At 47.8% G+C, this 18880-nt stretch overlaps 1 protein-coding gene across 4 annotated transcripts; it reads left to right on the top strand.

Moving 5' to 3' along the window:
- Positions 1–1368: 1368 nt before the first annotated feature.
- Positions 1369–17480, top strand: LOC140519791 (ectonucleoside triphosphate diphosphohydrolase 8-like). 4 transcript variants are annotated; one of them, XM_072633185.1, is made up of 10 exons: positions 1369–1564; positions 6828–6973; positions 7434–7551; positions 7772–7922; positions 8545–8704; positions 8860–9093; positions 10482–10757; positions 12424–12534; positions 13069–13206; positions 16763–17480. In XM_072633185.1, the coding sequence occupies exons 2-10, from the start codon at positions 6854–6856 to the stop codon at positions 16940–16942; spliced, it is 1488 nt and encodes a 495-aa protein (XP_072489286.1). In that variant the 5' UTR covers positions 1369–1564; positions 6828–6853; the 3' UTR covers positions 16943–17480. The 4 variants fall into 4 exon arrangements, with proteins under 4 accessions (XP_072489286.1, XP_072489285.1, XP_072489287.1 ...); XM_072633184.1 differs by lacking the exon at positions 1369–1564 and adding an exon at positions 2259–2907; XM_072633183.1 differs by lacking the exon at positions 1369–1564 and adding an exon at positions 3362–3589.
- Positions 17481–18880: the final 1400 nt, after the last annotated feature.

Here is an 18880-nt window from a genome sequence, read left to right on the forward strand (position 1 = left end):
ACTGGGACTACGTTTATGAGGTACCTCTGTTGCTCCCTGAAGGCCAGAAAGATGAGGTGACATCAGAACACAGATCTGGAGCTAGAAGGGGCCCTAAAGGACCCAAAGTCCCACTCTTTCATTTTACAGAGGAGAAACTGAGATCCAAAGAGATTAAAGGACTCATTCAGAGTCACACAGCTAGTGTCTATCTCCCCATAATTACCCAGCTAGTATGTAAGTATCAGAGGCAGGATCCAAATCCAGGTTTTCTTAATTCCAAGTCCAGCACTCCCACCAATACTCCATATTCCTATCGAAAACCTTCCCTTTTTTCAAGCAGTTTAGATGCCTCCTCTTCCATGAAGCTTTTTAAAAATTATGAACTTAATTATCATCCACACCTAGCATTTAGTAAGCACCTCCTGTATACCAGGTACCATGAATGCCAAGAAAAGCAGCAGTCCCTCTGCTCTTAGAGAAGCTCAGTCTAATGGAGGAGTTAACATGCAAACCATTACAAATTCATAAGTTATAGACAGGATAAATGATCAATATATGGAAGGGACTAGTATTTAAGGGGACTAGGAAAGGCTTCTTGTAGAAGGTGGGATTTTAGCAGAGACCTGAAGGAAGCCCAGAGTCAGAGATGAGGAGGGAGAGATCATTCCAGGTATGGCCATTTCAGGTCAGTGGAAATGCATGGAGTCATAAAAGGGATGATGGGGCAAGGAGTACACAAACATCACAACATACAAAGAACAAAAAAGATGTCACATTGGTGATTCCAAATGGCTCCCTTTCAAAAATGAAGTTCAACAAAAACTTGTGGGGACAGGTGTCTTAGATATCCATAGTTGGGAAGGTCTTTATGAGGTTTATTCGAACCCTTCATTTTATAGAGGAGGAAACTGAGCCAGAGAGGCAAGATGTGCCTTGCATAGGATCACAAACAGCAAGTAAGCGGCAGATTTCCACCTGAGAGTCCTGACCCTAACATCCCTTGCCTGAAAGTCCCCTCACAAATCCTGGAATGGATGGAGTCCAAGCTGATATTAGTGAAAGATTGGTTAGGATGAAAAAGGTAGAGAAGGAAGATGTGACTTAGGAGTCTGTCAGTAGCCCTAAGTCTGAGTCTCAACTGTCCATGGCTAGTTGTATGACTTTGGCCAAATGACATACCCATTTTGGGCCTCAGTTTCCCTATGTGCATTTTGCTTTTAGAAGGTACATATTAAATTTATCAAAGGAATAAGAGAATTTCCCTGCTTATGTCCTCTGTTGACTTTGTTTCCTTTTCTTCTGTGATGCTCTTTTTTGTTTCCTTGCGTCTCTATCACCAGCCAACGCTTTACAGTCCCCTGCCCCGCTAGAAACCTTTATAACAAGTAGAGGCAAGCAAACAACATCACACATTATTCATCATACACCTCTAGTCCATGACCGCTCTCCCAAGGCTAGAGGTAAACTTCATCATCAGTCTTCTGAAGTCGCCATGCGTGGCTGCGTCAGTCAGAAGCAGTCTGAAGTCTGTGGTCATGCGGTCCGTGGTCGTTAAGAAGAAGCCTTTCCCAAGCCCGTCTCTGTAAGTGATCTCCTCCTATGCCTCCCCCCGGGCGCCCCCTCCCCTTTCCTCATCCCTTACTGACCTCATGAGCTTACTACACTAGCCCTCAAACTTACATGTATATGTGTAATATCTCTACAATGGATTGTAAGCTGCACTGACATTTGGGGCAAGGTTTTTCATCTCTGTGTCCCAGCCCCTAGCATGCATCCTTTTCTGACAGACCTGTGACTTCATCGGTGTAGGGAGCTCTCTCCACGCATGCAGGACAGCACATTCTCTGTACCTTACGGTCTTAGGGAATTTTCTGGGCCACTGGGACGTTAAGTGACTTGCCTAGCGTCTCACACAGCCAGCGCGTTATCAGAGGCAGCCCTTCCACCGAGCTAGAGGTCTCCCAGACTCCGAGGCCAGCACGAGTAAGCTGCCCGTCCTGGGCTCTGAACTCTGGGCTGAGCCTGAGGCTCTGGGCCAGAACTGTTCTGCAGCCTCGCGGGCAAGAAGCCCCCGGAAACAATGTTGGCTTGTCTAATTTGTTGCGTAGGTTTGGTTGCTTTCATCGTCTGTGTATCCGCCGGGTGTGGTCCCCACCTGAGGTGGGGTGTGGTCTCCCCCTTTCTCACTCCCTAATCCCACGGCTGTACAAGCAGGGGGTAGTCTGTCTAGCCTCACCTCCCCTTCTTCCCCCATCCCTCATCCTTGGGTACACGGGGGACTGAGGGTGTGGCGGAGGGAGGGAGGATATGGGGGACCAGGCACAGGGGAGGAGTCAGAACACCTGCAGCTCCCCTCTCGCCCCTCCCCCCCAGAAAACTTCTGGTTCCAGGCCAAAGCAAACTGGAGCGTCCCGGTGGGCAGGGGCCTTTGCTCCGTCCCTCCCAGTCCTTCTCTTACACCCGTGGGGCCTCATTCACACGTAACTGGGTTCCCCCTTTACAGCACTGTCTTGCGCTACTGCGCATTGTGACTCTTCGGGTCCAGTCTCGCCGCCAGACGGGGAGCTTCAGGAAGCCGAGACCTTATCATATCTACATCACATCTTATTTCCCCCAGCACCAGGTCCCGTGCTTTGCGCACTGTAATACATTTTTTCCCTACTTAACAAATACTTGTTGCATGAATGAAAATCGCTGTTACTAGATCTCACAGGGGGACTTGGTCCCCCCCACCCCCACATCCCCCAGCCTTTGGGGGGTAGGGAGGAGGGGCAGGAAGGGCGGACTCGGGCTCAGGCTCAGGAGGGGAAGGGAGAGGGGGCCCCTAGCTGGTGCCGCCTTCTGAAAAACCGCCCAAACGCCTCCAGCACTCACCCAGGGACCTCCGGGGCAGCGGGCAGCGCTCACCAAGCCCAGACCCTGCAGGTACTGGCATCCCTCACCCCTTCGGTGGGGAGACCCTGGGGTTGGACTCTGAGGCTGTTCGAGTCCCCTTGTACCCCTTTCTTGCCTCGGTCCTCCTGCTCCCAGCTTCGCTGGCGGGACCTCCCGCGGGCCGGGGGAGCTGTCCTCAGTCCTCGTATCGGGTAGAGATACAGGGTCGATGGAGTGGGGTTACAGGGCGAGGGTACACCGGCCTGCTTAAGTGGGGCCTGTGCCCCACGACATCCAGGGACCCAGGTCCGGGAGGCTTCGCCTCTGGTTCCGGCTTCTAGGGTCGTCGGGGCACACGCCCGTGTCTGGAACCTAGTTGGCCAATGGTGAGGGAAGCGGGGAGACCAGGAACTCTGTACTCTTGGTCTGCGCCCTTGCATGGAAGTTGGTCGTTCCCCACCCCCTCCCCCATCCTCCACCCCATCCCCTCCCGGGCAGAGAGAAGGATAGAAATGGGGCAAGGGCCAGCATGTGGAGAACCTGGGTTTCCTGAGTCCCAGACATTTCCACGTGCCTCAGGTCCTTCCCCTTCCACCTCCTCTCTACCTCATGGTGAAGTTCCTTCTGTGTCCTAACCGTCACCTCTTCTGCATAAAAGTCTTACTGTCCTTACCGTTACCCTATCCCCAAACTCTAAAGATCTGGATTCTAATCTCGTGGTTAGCGACCTCAGGTAAGTCGTCTTTGAGTCACTCAGGGCCCATTTTCAAGAAGACTCAATCATTCCCAGAGGGATGATTGAATTGGGGTGGGGAGGGAGGGGAGGAAAGGCTGCTGTTCTATGTGTGGGAATGAAGTCCCTCCCCCTCCCTCCCTCCTTCTCTAGTCCCTTTTACCCCTTTCCTCTGTAGACTGAGTTTTGTCTGTAGTAGAAAAAAACTAAATCAGGGAAGGGAGAGAAACTCTAAGCCTAGAGGTGTTGCCTTCCCCAGATCCTCCCATTCTGTCCCCCACTCCTAAAATGGAGGAGCTGGCAGGAAAGGAAGAGGTCATCCTGTCTAACCCCATGTTTTTTCTAAAAGAGAGACTGAGGGCCAAAGGGGAGTAAGTGATCTCTCTGATGTCACACAGGTAGTAAATGGCAAAACTAAAATTTATGTCTCAGTCTTTTAATTACAAGTCTAGCACCATTAATGTATACCTGGATGAATGTACCATGTTGTGTCCCAGGGATATTAAAGAAATACATAGGAAATGCAAGAGTCAGTCACAGAGCCAGGACTGGAACCCAAGTGCTCTGATTCCTGTACTATGATTCTTGATTCTATACCATCTAATTCCCTCAGGACATGGTATGAAGGATGAGATGGTGACTGCTGGTCTCTGCAGTGGGACCTGGGACTGGAGTGAGGGAACTCCTCTATTCTATACCCCCATAGGGAAAAAAATGTTGGAGAGGCTAGGAGAAGGGGAAAGAGAACAGGGCAAAGGGGAGAGGGGATTATGGAGGGACCAAACTTGGAAAGGGGGAAGGAGGAGTCAGGAACTGAGCAGCTGATGGGCAGGTTGGCCCATGGAGTTGTATTGGGGAGAAGCCTGTAGCTCAGGAATATGTCCATGGGCAGGAGCTCAAGGGGAGGGAGGGAAAGTGAAGGAACTGCCAAATGATGCAGAGTCCAATATGGTGTCTCCGGGGAGATAAAGAAAACCTTCCATCCTCTCTTCATCCAACCTTATAGCAATAGCCCTGGCCAGGCCCAGCCCCATATTTCTTCTCTTGTTTGTTGCAGCCCTTGGGTCGAGATCTTATACTTGTGCTTCCAAATGGTCTCCAGCAGTTCCTTGGGACAGTGGGGTGGGAGGGTGCCTCTTATTGTTAGGGCAGAGGGCTGTTAATTTCATCTGCCCAAACTCTGGAGGCTGGACAGCTTGGGGACCCTATCTGGCCTCCCTGAGACTCTGCTTCAGGATCTAGTAGAAGATGGGGAGGGGGGATTCATAGCAGACACAAGTAGAAACCCAGAGAACAAGTGTTGAGGAGTGGGGAGGGGGATGATGAAATTAACTTCCCTTCAGATTGTGGGAGGGCTAAGGGATGGAAAGGGAAATAGGATGGTGGTCTATGTCCTTTTTAGGCCTAAATTGATTGAGTTCTTACGTTCATCTGTCTATTGCTGTTCTTACAACTAGGCACATGAGACTAGATGAAACTGGGCATCAGGTAAGATCAGGCATTGCAGCCCTAAAGACTATTTGTGCTTGACTTCCTCCAGTCTGATTAGTTATAATGGCCTGGATCAAGGTAGATGTTAGTTGGCATTTAAACCCTAGTGAAAACTCTACTTTGAAATGGAAGGAGGGTGGGACATGGCCAGTTCAGGGCACTGCTAGAGATTGAGAATTAGACAGCTTTAATAGTCAACTCCATCCATCGCAACAGAGGAACCAGAAGCAAACTTCACTCTTACCTTTCTTGCATTGGGTATACTTCACAACATAATCAATGGAACACTGACTTTGAAACTTAGGAAGACCTTGGATCCAGTCTGCCTTAGATGCTTCCTAGCTGTGTATTCATCCCTATGTGAATCATGCCTTCTCAGTGAGCTAGGCAGCTCTTTAAATTATGTTATAGAGAAGGTGCCAACCAGCTGGGAGTTCACTTTACCAATGAAATCTCCTGTCCAATCTCTTTTCTAGCTACACTCTGGATTACATCTGGCCTCAGGGACTTGTGGTCCAAAGGCCATGGCCTGATTTCTCCTGTGTTTGGCTAGGATTCTCAGGCTTGACTTTTGAACAATCATCTTATGTGGGAAAAAGAGGCTGTATTCCTTGTACTGGGAAGCAACACTGGGTACATTTCCTTTAAATGATCACTTCTTGTCTAACTCAAAAAGAAATTTCCCATAAGAAAATAAAATGTCTTTTGCTGAGGTCATTGCAAGAGCTGACCATGCCACCCATGGAGCGGGAAATGGAGCCATCCTCCCCCCAACCCTCCATCCCTCTTCTCAGCTTTTCTCCCATTCCCAAAGCTCTGTGCATAGAACTATGGTTTTAGCAAAGGAGGGGCTTATGAACAGGATGGGTGTTGTGTGAGGGCTCCTCCTCTGGACTCTGGCCTGTGACATTGGGTTGCGTCTCATGCTGTATCTTAACTCTCACCAAGGGGCCTCAGAAGGAGTCAGGAAGTTGAACATTATGCTTCACCTCTGGTTTCTTCTAGCCCTCCACTAAGACTCAAGCCACGCCCCTTTTCTTCCGCCCCCAAGTTCTGGCATCCTTCCCTTTTCTTTGCTCAGATAGGATCATAGCCTAGCAAAAAGCCCTGAGCACAAATAGGTTTTTAATAAATGTTTGTTAAATTGAATTGCTGTTGTTGAATTTGTTTGTGGAATGGAGTCTTCCTTCCCAGGACTCCTGCACCTGGGCCCACCAGAGTGGACCAGGAGTAGTTTCCTCCCTAAATAGTCTAGATGCTGACAATGATTATGTCTGTGAGCTGAATGGCCTGAGATGAAAGGCCCAGGTTGGCAGATTTCTTTGCTTTGTGTCAGGCTGCAACTGCCAGGCAGCCTACACGCAGACAAGAGATTTTTGATGGTTTGGAGCAAAGCCTTCTCTCCCTGACTTTGGGAATAGCTGTATTATGTGTGACCTGAATGTTGGTCATATGGCATCCTGTGCTAATAATTCAGGGTGGGGGGCAGTGTTGCTGGTTATGGGAAGGAGCAATCAGGCTTTGGGCATCCCCAAGAAAAAGGCCTCCCTCATTCACCAGCATCCTTTGCCTGATATAGAGGGGAGGGAGATGCTAAGGTTACAAGATGAGATATTTCTGGAGTGGGAGCTGAAGAAGGAAGGATTGGTCAGTGGGTTCCTGAGAGATGGGGGTCTGTGTAGAATGGTTCAGTCTAGAAATTCCAATCTGGGTGAAAGTCTGGGGCTCACTGGTTCCTCCCTTACAGCTCCAGAATCTATAGCTGCTAATTCAATGGGGCTGGATATGAAGCGCTACGTGTTCCCCATTACACTGGTCCTGACCGTCTGCACAGTTGTTACCCTGGTGCTGACCCTCCTGGCCACTAATAGCACCCTTCCCCCAGGAACCAAGGTGATTGCACCCAATAGCCCTCCCTAATCTCTTAGTCCCACCTCATACCCTCCCCTCCCCAAGGCTCCTAAACCCCTCCCTCTCTACCCCTTATCCACTCAAATTTAACATCAAAAATCTCCTTCCCTGAACCTCTAAACTTCTCCCCTTTCTCGTCACTACCCATATTTCCCTTCCTAAGCCCATAAACTTTATATCCTGATGTCCTTCCCTGGCTCCCATTTCCCCCTTCCTGCATTCACAAGCCCTTTTCTCCCTAACCTTCAGCTCCACCAGTCTCCTCACTTTTCCTGAGCCCCTCAAATCTCTCCTTCCCTAAATTCCACTCTTCCTTCCTTGACACTCCCCAAATTTTCCTTTCTTAACCCTCCCTATTACTTTCCCAAACCTCTGACCCTCATCCTCAGACTTTCCATTGGGACCTTCCCAAACCATCCCTCCTCTCCCACTCATCCCTCAGTTCGGGCTCGTGTTTGATGCTGGCTCCTCACATACATCCCTCTTCGTGTACCAGTGGCCTGCGGACAAGGAGAACAACACAGGCATGGTCAGCCAGACCATGGCTTGTGATGTGCAGGGTCTGTGTGAGGGCGGGAGAGGCAGTGTGTACTTGGGACCCCATTGCTCCCACCTCTACCCTTCTCTGCTCACCCCATCAGCCCCCTCCTCACTCTGCCCCTGGGTATCCCACTAAGACCCTCAGCCTCTCTCCTCCTTCCCTGCCTCTACTTCCATTCACTCCCCACTCCACCTGAACACACTCACACCTGCCCAGCTCCCACCTGACTCTGCCTGCAGGCGATGGGATCTCCAGCTATGCTCACAACCCTGAAGCTGCAGGAAGGTCCCTGAAACCATGTTTAGATGAAGCAATGAAACAGATCCCAGCAGCACAACTGGCCCAGACACCAGTGTACCTGGGTGCAACAGCTGGGATGAGAATCCTCAGGTACTGAATCCTTCCAGGGCTGGCTATCCTGCTCCCCCATACCACCAATCCCACCCTTCCTGTACTCCCTGCTAAAGGGGAACGGGCCGAAGAATCTTGATGGTCTAATGGAAAGAGAGCTGACTCTGGAGATAGAGGAGGATATGGGTTCAAATGTTGATACTATATGGATAACCTTGGACAGGTCACCTAATCTCCCTAAGCCTCAGTTTCCTTATATGTCAAATGAGAGTAGAAAGCCTCTTAGGCCCCTTCCAACTCTAGATTTATAATCCTAATTCCTCCCTGGAACCCCAACTACCAGGACCTTCCATTGAGATACTTCTATTACCATTATACCCAACCTGTCATTCCTTAACGCCACTTTTCTGCTTCCCCGGACTCACATCTCACCTCTGCCACTTCTTTGAGGGGCTTAGGCAAATAGGTGGACTGAACCAAAAGGTCTTTGAGATCCCTTCCCGATCCCTCTTGTCCTGAGAATTCCCATCCTTACTACTCTGGGCCTAGGACTCAAGACAGACATTTTCCCTAACATATAAGCCATCTCTCTCTTTACCTTTCTGGTCCCCTACCTGACAGATCCTCAGGGGGGAGTATTAGGGAATTGACTTTCTTTTAGCCTGGAGGACCCAAAAGCTGCTGATTCGGTCCTGGCTGAGGTGGGCAAGACCATCCAGCAGTACCCCATGGATTTCCGAGGGGCTCGCATCATCTCTGGTGCCGAGGAGGGAGCCTATGGTTGGATCACCATCAATTACCTCTTGGATATCTTCACGAAGGTTCTTCCCATGCCCTGCATCTCTCTGAAGGCCCTGATTTCCCTGTGTCCCATCTAATAACATCCACTCCCCACCCCCTCCCTTTAGAACCCTCCGCTTCCCAAGACCCTATACCCTCCACAAGGCTTGTTCTAACATTGTCTCTGTATGGACAGTATTCAGTCAAGAATGGAGATTGGATCCGCCCTCCAGCAGCCAAGGTGCTTGGAGCCCTGGACCTAGGAGGGGCTTCAACCCAGATCAGCTTTCTCCCCAGTGAGTCCATTGCAGATCCAGCCACTGCCTCCCATTTCCATCTGTATGGTTTCAGCTACACCATCTATACACACAGCTACCTGTGCTATGGGCAGGCCCAGGCGCAAAAGCAGGTGATCATGAGATTGAGCCAGGTGAGCATCCCAGGGGATTTGGGGCATGGAGTAGAAGGGAGTGATGGGACACAGGGCTGGAGCACTAGAGGCAGAGGAACAGAATAGAATGCAGGTCGCTGTCAATAGATACATAATGGGGGAGCAGGGGAATCATGGGATTTATTGACGAGAGGTGGAGACAACATTTTTCAGGCTGCACAAGGTCCTCCAACCCCAAACCCCTGAAGTACCAAAGGAGGGCCCTTCTTGATAAGCCTCGGAAACACTACCCTGCTTCAGGGAGGTCAATTTGATATCAACAAGTATTTATGACGACTCCTCTGGGTTCTTATACAAGAACAATGTAGGATACCGTTCCTGCCCTTGGACATCTCACAGTCCAGGGAAGACAGAGGAAGAGCTCACCCAGACTGAAGAATGCAACATATCCCCCCCTTCTAGGGGAAGACTAGGGCAGCTAGGTGCATAGAGTGCTGGGCCTGGAGGCAGGAAGACTCTTCTTGAGTTCAAATCTGGCCTTGGATACTTACTACCTATGTGACCCTACACAAGTCACTTAACCCTGTTTGCCTCAGTTTCCTCATCTGTAAAATGAATTGGAGAAGGAAATGACAAACCACTCCAGTATCTCTGCCAAGAAAACCTCAAATGGGGTCACACACAAGAGTCACACACAACTGAGTGATAAGAAAGAGAAGACAGAGAAGGCGCAGATCCAGGCTCAACTCTTGGGAACCTTAAAGTCTCAGAGAAACAGTGGGATGTAATGGGTTTAGAATCAGAGGATCTCAAGTCAGAATGTACTACTGCTTTTACTAGCTGTGTGACTTCTCTGTGCCTCAGTTCCTTTATTTGCAAAGTCAAAGGGTGAACTTATTGTCCTCTAAGGTCCCTTCCAGCCCTGAAGTATTATTCTATGAGACAGAGAAGAGCATAGCTAGGCCCTTCACTTGGGTAGGAGAGTCTAGGATAAGGAAAGAGGGGGAACAAAATACCCACAGGAAGAAACCAGTGAACAGCATGGGTCAGAATGTTGGACTCTGATGCAGATAGAAGGGTCAGTTTGGGATGGAGGTGAGAATCAGGGAAGGTTCCTGGATGAAGTGAGATTTTATCTGGACTTTGAAAAGTAGGGCAGGAGTAGAAGCAGAAAAGGGTCTAGAAACAGGGTGTGAGATTCTGGTCGAGCATCAGGGGGAGATGCTTGTTGAGGAAGGTTGGAGCCAGGATGTGGCATTTGGCCACTAAGGAGCCGTCAGTGATAGTGCCCATGAGGTGTGTGCTTTTAAGGATGGAGTTTGTTTCCTTTAAAGAGATAGAGAGAGATGAGGGGACTGAACTGAAATCTTTGGGAATCCCCCTGCTCCGACCTGAGCCACACTCTTATTATTCTCTATATCCTCAAGGCATCCCAGGATACCTCTGGCCAAGTTGAACATCCCTGTTACCACAAGGGCTTTAAGAATACAGTGATGGCACGGTCTATCTATGACAGCCCCTGCACAGCCTACCTTCAGCCAAGGGGGCTCGACTTGAACCAAGAGATGACGCTGGTGGGCACAGGCAACGTCACCAAGTGTCAGCAAGCCATAAGAGCCATCTTCAATTTTACTGCCTGTGGCCTCCATCGTCCCTGCGCCTTCAATGGCACCTACCAACCCACCACTAGTGGCCAGTTCTTTGTAAGGCTGGGTCCATGGGGGGCAGAGGGTGGTGAGCTGGGGGCAGTGGCCAGTTCTTTGTAAGGCTGGGTCCATGGGGGGCAGAGGGTGGTGAGCTGGGGGCAGTGAAAGGACGTTGGCTGAGTGGGGTTTCAGGATAACCAACCAATGCTGCCTTTCCTGCGTTACCTCTCAGACTGGTGCAGTGCATCAAGCATTTATCAACATCTGCACCATGCAGAGCTGTATACTAGATAATGGGGGAAAGAGAAGCACCGTTTTTTAATTTGTTATTTATTTAGAAACAGTTTCTGCTTCTGTGGAGCTCACAGACCAGTGGTCAGAGGGAGACAAGTCATGCAAATAAATGACATTAATTTACAGTGAGAAGCTGTGTGGTGCAGTGAATAGAATGCTGGATTTGGGAGTCAGGAGGCCTAGGTTCCAATCCTCCTCAGGCATTAAAGTGTGAGCCTGAGTAAATCAATTGACCTTTCCAAACCTTAGCTTTCTCTTTGGTAAAATTAGGACAATATTTCTATTGAGAGGCAGCATGATATAAAGAAGAGATAGGCAGCTGCCTAGGAGTCTGGAAGACCTGGGTTCAAGTCTTGACTTTGTCATGTACTGGCTGGGAGATCCTGGATATGTGGAGATGGTGCTATCCTGCATTGTTAGAGGAACTTTCCTCACTGAGAGTTCACTCACTGGGAGTATCAATGAAATGGCAGTTCAGTTCAAAATGTTTTTTCTAATATCCATCTCCTGTGGGAGGAAAACAAACCATTAAGTACTCCATAAATGTGTTGTTGTTAATATTATAAGACAATATAATTGTTTTTATGTTATTGTTAATATTATATGATAAATACATTAGAATGTTACAAAGCAAAGGGCTACTACGTCAGTCAGTCAACAAGCATTTATTCCTCAGTTACTATGTGCCACACACTGTGCTAAGCACTTTTTTAAAAATAGAATTTATTTATTTTCAGTTTGCAACACTCACTTCCACAAGATTTTGAATTCCAAATTTTCTCCCCATCTCTCCCCTCCCCCCACCCCAGGACAACATACACCCCAACCACCCCTTTCCCCAATCTGCCCTCCTTTCTATCATCACCTCCTTCTCCCATCCCTCTCCCTTCTATTTTCCTATAGGAGTATAGATTTTTATACTCCATTGCCTGTATAACTTATTTCTCAATTGCCCACAAAAGCAATTTTTAACATTCATTTTTAAATCTTTGAGTTCCACATTCTCTCCCTTCCTCCTTCCCTACCCAATCTCATTGAGAAAGCAAGCGATTCTTTATAGGTCATACATGTATATGTGCTAATCACTTTCAGTGATTGGATAGGAATGTAAGCAGGTGAAAGAGATGCTGGTGGCAGAGACAGGACATACCATGTAGTAGGAACAGTATGAGTCCTTGCTCACAGAGGCTGGAGCAGTCTCAGTGGAGGGGAGGAGTATGAGAGCATTTGAGAGAAGGCTGTAAAGTTTGGGCATCAAGGGCCTTGAATGCCAAGGCAGAGGAATTTGAATTTGGCTCACTGGACAATAGGGAGTCACTAATGTTATGTCAGGAGCATCCCCAAGAAGGGTAGGGAGATATCAGAGGACTTCCCCTGCTGGCTCTTTCCATCTGGGCAGTCTCTGATCTCCTCTGATTTTGTCCCACAGGCTTTCTCTGCCTTCTTTTATACCTTTAACTTCCTCAACATCACCTCAGGCCAGTCTCTGTTTGAGGTCATGAACACCATTGAGCAGTACTGCAGCCGGAGTTGGACAGATGTGAGCTCAAGGAATGAATGAGGGTGGGCTCCAGGTTCTACGGGGCTTCATGGGAAATCCTGCCAATTTGTGTGCATGAAGGGGAGCTTCAGGGTGGCTACTGGGTCAAAGGGTGGTGCTGAGCCCCAGTGGTCAGAAGCCAGAAGTTAGAGGTCGGGTTTGGACATCTGGGGAGTCCTTGTCAGCTATTAGATGAATTGCAAGCCCCTCATTCCTGGGGGGGATCTGATTATGAACAGCCTTGAATGCCCAGATTTGGAATCTGAACAGTCCTTTGGCACTTCAGAGCCATTAGCATCAGGGCACCCAAGTTGCATGTCAGTCTGTATTCTATCAGCCAAGAATTGGCTTTGCTTTATTTAACATTCTCCATTTAAGTTAGAGAACTGGGACTCTAGGGCAGAATGGGGCACACGAGGGTAAGATTAGGACAACCCATACGCCTCAGGTCTGCTTGTTGATGGAAGGGAGAGGCAAAAAGCTCCTCCCCACCTCCTGACAGGCTCCCAGATGTCCTTGTCCACTCCTCTTCAGGTGACTGGCAGTTACCCCAAACAAAAATTGCGCTGGCTGCAAGATTACTGTGCTAATGCCAACTATATCCTCATCCTCCTCCTGGAAGGTTACAAGTTCTCTGAGAAGAGCTGGACCTCTATCAGGTTCCAACAGAAAGTGAGTGTGGGTCTCTGGGATGAGGGAGGGGAGGAGAAACAGTGATAAGCATGACTTCCCACAATGTGGGGTGACTGGAACCCTGAACTCTCTCTGTTCTCTGACTGATCCCTTTTAAATTCCTTACCCAGGGGAGCAAACAGGTAGATAATAATATGTTTGATAAAGTGCACTTTCTTTTTTCCACAAAAGAAGGAACCAAGATTGGTTTGAACCCTCACCTTGCTCCTCTCCCCTACTCAACAAATGCCACATTAGACTATTTCCCTTTTCTGCTAATAGTTGGCCTTCTATGTGATCTGAAAACAGTCAGCCAATAAGTATTCATCAAACCCCTACTATGTGTCAAGCACCATGCCAAGCACTGAGAATACCAAAACAAAGCAGGAGATGGAGCTCACTGTCTAATAGGGCAAACAACATGTAAACAGCTATGTACAAATAAGCTGCCTACATTATCCACTATTTATTTCTAATCTATCCATTGGAAAAAAAATCAACAGAGGGAAAACACCAGCATTAATGGGGATTGGGAAAGGCTTCCTATAGAAGGTGAAATTTTAACTGAGACTGGAAGGAATCCTCCAGGAGTCAGAGATGAAGAGAGAGATGGTTCCAGGCCTGGGGAACAGACATCGAAAATGCTCAGTCAGGAAATGGCCAAAATCTTTTTTGAGAAACAGCGAGAAGGCCAGTGTCATTGGTTTGAAGAGTCCATAGGAGAGGTGCAATGCAAGGTGTAAAAAGACTACAGGCAAGGAAGAGCAGGTTAGGAAGGGCTTTGAATGCTAACCAGAGAATTTGATATTTGCTTACTGAAGGCCTCTGGAGCTGCTGCGGTTGATGGAGTATCAAGTGCTGCAGTCATATGAGCATTTTAGGAAGATCTCTTTGACAGCTGAGTGGAAGATGACCTGGGGTTGGGAAAGCTTGTGGTAAGGCAGACCAATCAGCAGGCTATTGCAATAGTCCGTTCCTGAGGTTGTGAGGGCTTGTACCAATGTGGTGGCAGGGTCAGAGAAGAGAAGGGTGTGTATGTGAGAGACGTTACTAAGGTAAATCAACAGGCCTTGGCAACAGATTGGCTAGTGGGGAGAGAAAGAGAGTAAAAAGTCAAGGATGATGCAGAGCTTGGGTGACTGGGAGGATGCTGGTTTCCTCAGTGGTAATAGGAAAGTTAGGAAGAAGGGAGAGAAGAGATAATGAATTCAGTTTTGGACACTTTGAGTTTAGGATGTCTGTGGGATATCCACTTCGAGATGGGCAGTTAGAGATATGAGTCAGCATCGAGGAGATAAGCAAATCTGAGAATCTTTAGCATGAAGAAGACCATTGAATTCGTAGGAACTGCAGTTTTGTTACAGGTTATTTTCGTGTTGAGAGTGTATGGAAAATTCACCTAGCACCACCGCCCTCTTTGGTTTCCTCCCATCCTGACCCCTTCCTGCCCATGTCTAGTTGATTGGCATTGGTCTAGGACAAAAGAGTGTTTCGCAGGAAGCTGGGGCCAGAGGAAACCGGGCTTTGTGAGGCAGCAGGAGGGAAACCCACTCATTTTTCCTAAAGAGAAGGGCCTTCAAGGAGTCTAAGGAATCCCATGTGAATGAAAAGGGCACTGGTGTCTAAAATCAAATCCTGTGAAATTCTCTTGTCCTCCTTGCTTTCTTTATCGTCTCCTCCCAGGTCTCTGGCTCTCTCGCTCCATGACCTTCAGTAAAATGTGCAAACATTTGGGCTTAACAGAGCAAAGTTAAAGTTTCTCATAAGGAACTTTTACTAGGAGACCAAGAAGCAACAAAAACAAAAAGAAACATAGGAGCAGCTATCAAGCGAGAGGGCACAGGACTCTGGTTCACAGAGATGAAAAAGGGAAGTGAGACTTGCTGGTTTACAGGGAGGAGCTGGGGATTCCCTGAGCCCAGAGGGCCTATATTTAGAACTGCAAGGTACTGAGAGGTCATCTTGTCCACTTTCCTCATTTGATGAGGAAATGAAAGCCTACACATGAGAAGTGACTTGTCCACACATAGGTCATAAATCGCAGAATCAGGATTTGAGTCCAGGCGCTTTGATTTCAAATCCCAGAGCTTTCTTTTTTTTCCCCTAAAAAGCCTTCAATGACTTTTTTAAATATTTTATTTTTTCAATTTATTAATTTTTAGTTGTCAACATTCACTTCCATAAGTTTTAAATTTTCTCCTCCTCCTTCCCCCCATTCCACAAGATGGCATGTAATCTGATATAAGCTCTACACATACATTCCTATTAAACACATTTTCACAGTAGTCATGCTGCATAGAAGAATTATAATGAACGGGAGAAACCATGAGAAAGGGGAAAAAAGAGAAAGAAGTCTGCTTTGCTCTGCATTCCGACCCTATAGTTCTTTCTCTGGATGTTGATGGCATTTTCCATTATGAATCCTTTGGAATTATTTTAGGTCCTTGTACTGCTGAGAAGGGCTAAGTCTGTCAGAATCAGTAATCACATGCAGTGGCTGTTACTGTGTACAATGTTCTCCTGGTTCTGCTCACTTCACTCAGCATCAGTTCATATAAGTCTTTCCAGGTTTTTCTGCAGTCCGCCTGTTCATTTCTTTTTTTTTTTATTAGTTAATTAATGTTTAGTTTTCAACATGTACTTCCACAAGATTTGAGTTCCAAATTTTCTCCCCATCTCTCCCCTTCTCCCCACCCCAAGACAGCATGCATTCTGATTACCCCTTCCCCCAATCTGTCCTCCCTTCTGTCACACTCCACCCCTTCTCTTATCCCCATCCCCTCTATTTTCTTGTAGGGCTAGATAGATTTCAGAGATTTTTAAATGAGAGAATACCTCTTTAATTAAGCCTAGTTTGGATAGGGGGCTGGACCAGGTGATTTCTGAGAGTCCTTAGAATTTTGAGATACCCCAAATTTGGTTCATTTCCTAACTGTTCTTCTTCAAAATGCACCTCCATTCTGTAGTGAAAAGAATGTTGGATCTGGAGTCAGAGAATCTAGATTTGAATCCTGGGTCTTCCTCCTGCTAGCTGTTATGGTCGTGAACTCGTCATCATTTGACCTCTCTGAGCCTCATTTTCCACATTTGTAAAATGGGACTAGCCATACTGGTACAACCAACTTCATGGGGTTATTGGGGTGGGGACAGAGCTATAAGTTTTACAAAGTATCTTATCCATGTGGAACAGTTAGGTGGTGCAGTGGATAGCATACTGAGCCTGCAGTCAGTAAGATTCATCTTTGTGAGCAAATCTGACCTCAGACACTTAGTAGCTGTGTGACCCTGGGAAAGTCACTCAACCCTGTTTATTTCAGTTCCTTATTTGTTTAAAAAAAGATCTGGAGAAGAAAATGGCAAACCACTCCAAGTCTCTGCCAAGCCTTGGCCCCAGAGTTAAGTGGCAATGAGAATTGTCTTAGTGATAATATCCTATCTCTGAATCACACAGAGGTTTTAGGGCCCAGGATAAGAGAAGTATGGATTCACCTTCTCTGGTAGCACAGGGGTTCTTAGGCACGGCCTCTGCTCTAACTCCTCTCTGTCCCTTGGCCAGGCTGCAGGGACAGACATTGGATGGACCCTTGGATACATGCTGAACCTAACCAACATCATTCCAGTTGAAGCTCCAGTCTATGTTCGTACCCAGAAGGAGGGACTCTGGATCACCTGCATCATCTTCCTTATACTTATCTTAGTTGCAGCCCTGGTCCTGCTGCTGGCATATGTCCTCTGAGGGAACTCTTGCTATCCTGGGAGGAGGCCCAACCCCAGAGCCTTGCCCTGTCCCTCTCTTCCTGCCTTTGGCTCAAGGAAGGGTCATTTTCAGCCCCTGACCCTGGAGGCCAAGATGGCTGCAGGATATGAGTGAGGAGGTAACCCATGTGGTGCCATGTTTCTTACCATCCTACTCCTCATGTGTCTCACACCCTCTGTGTCTCCCATGCCCTGAGTGTCCTTCTGTCCCTGTGGGTACCATATTCCACCACAATATTGTTCTCTAATCACACCTCATTTCTCCCATCATTGTCATTATGCTTCATTCCCAAAGGTCCCCCCCATCCTCCCCTTCTATTTATTCTGTAGGTCTTGGGTCAGGGGGAGGAAGGTTAGGGGCTCTCATGCAGTCATTAGTTGGCTTCCTCTGGAGGAGACAGGTTCCTTCAGGTGGTATATGTACATGTGCATGAACCCAATGGCACAATGATGTAAACACCTCTATCTTAAATGCACACTGAGGGCAAATCCTAATTAAAGTTAGGCTTGTTCCAGTTTGCATGTCTGACTGTGTGTAAGCAGGGGCTTTGTAGGGAGGAGGAGGGGAGAACCAGAGCCCTGGTTCAGGAGACTGACTACTTGGTTAAAGGCTCCAAAACTGCAAGCCAGGCCTTATATCACCACCCTCTCACATCCAAGAGTGCCTTCAGTCAAGTGCAAGAGCCACAGGAGTTCCCAGGATGGTGGGAATACTCTGCTGTGTGGTATTCCCCACCCCAGCATACACACCTTAAATTATATGTGAGAATAAGGCAGAAGATGAGGGATTGATGTGGAGTGAGAAGGAAAATACTTTCTTGTTGAAGTGGGGAGGGAAAATGAGGAATTGCCACTTCCCACTGGGGCCTTGGAGATTCCTGGAACTTAGAGCATCACAATAGTGTTCTCAGATCCCTGAGGCCTGAGCTTCTTGTTTTTGCTTTCTCCTCTCCCCTTCTCAGTCTTCCTGTTTTACAACTGGCATATACTTGGGAGAGGGAATGTAACTGCTGATGATTCACATTGTCCAGAAATTCCAAGCCAGACCTATTTCCTGGGAGTGACCAGAACAAGGGGAAGGGGGGAGTGAAGCATTGTTCAGCCCTGGATGGTTCCAAAGGTCAGGGCTGGGGGGGTGGGGGGTGCTAGAGGAGTGGACCTGAGTAGCACAGCCCTGGAAAGCATGGCACAAATGGGTGGCCTCGATTCATTTGTCCTCTCTTAGACATATTCACGTTCTGACCAGGATAGTGGATCTCAGAGGGTTTCCTTGCCCCTAAAAGATGTCATCTGTTTAGAGAATGTGGCAGAGAGGAGGCAGAGGATGACCTGGCTCTTTGGAGGGCAAATATAGGGGTCTTTATGGATGGCTGAGTATGTTAATCAGGGGTTCTTAGCCTTTTTTATGTTATGGACCCCCTTTCGATATCTGGTAAAGCCTGTGGACCCCTTCTCAGAAAAATGTTTTGAAATATCTGAAATGAAACACACAGGATTATAAGGGATACCAATTATATTAAAATAAAGATGTGAATTTTTCCCATCCAATTTCATATACCCAATGAAACTGATCCATGGACCTCAAGTTGAGAATCTCCCATAAATGATCCTCAGGATTTTGAATCCAGGATTTTCCATTTACTGACTGTGTGGCAAGAGCCATATCACTTAACCTCTTTGGGCCAGTTTTCTTCTCAGTAAAATATGAGGTTTAGAGTAGATCTCCAAGCCCTCTCAGCTCATAAATCCTATGACACTTTCAACACCAGCTGTGAGAGCCACCCTCTCCCCACCAGGGCTAGCCATCCTTACTCTCTGAGATTTATATAGTTGCTCCCCACCGAAACTCAAGCTGGTGGGTTCTGCTTCTGTTCTTGGAAAATCAAGGCTGTTTTCTCAAGGCATTTTCAGGCTGCAT

The sequence above is a fragment of the Notamacropus eugenii genome, chromosome 1, assembly GCF_028372415.1.
Source record: "Notamacropus eugenii isolate mMacEug1 chromosome 1, mMacEug1.pri_v2, whole genome shotgun sequence".
NCBI lineage: Eukaryota > Metazoa > Chordata > Mammalia > Diprotodontia > Macropodidae > Notamacropus > Notamacropus eugenii.

Excerpts from the sequence above, each read along its gene's own strand:
- LOC140519791 (XM_072633183.1), top strand. The coding sequence starts at position 3,466 with ATGGTGAAGTTCCTTCTGTGTCCTAACCGTCACCTCTTCTGCATAAAA. Across the intron at positions 3,590-6,827 it reads CTCGTGGTTAGCGACCTCAG|CTCCAGAATCTATAGCTGCT; the intron begins GTAAGTCGTCTT and ends CCTCCCTTACAG. Across the intron at positions 6,974-7,433 it reads CCCTTCCCCCAGGAACCAAG|TTCGGGCTCGTGTTTGATGC; the intron begins GTGATTGCACCC and ends CTCATCCCTCAG.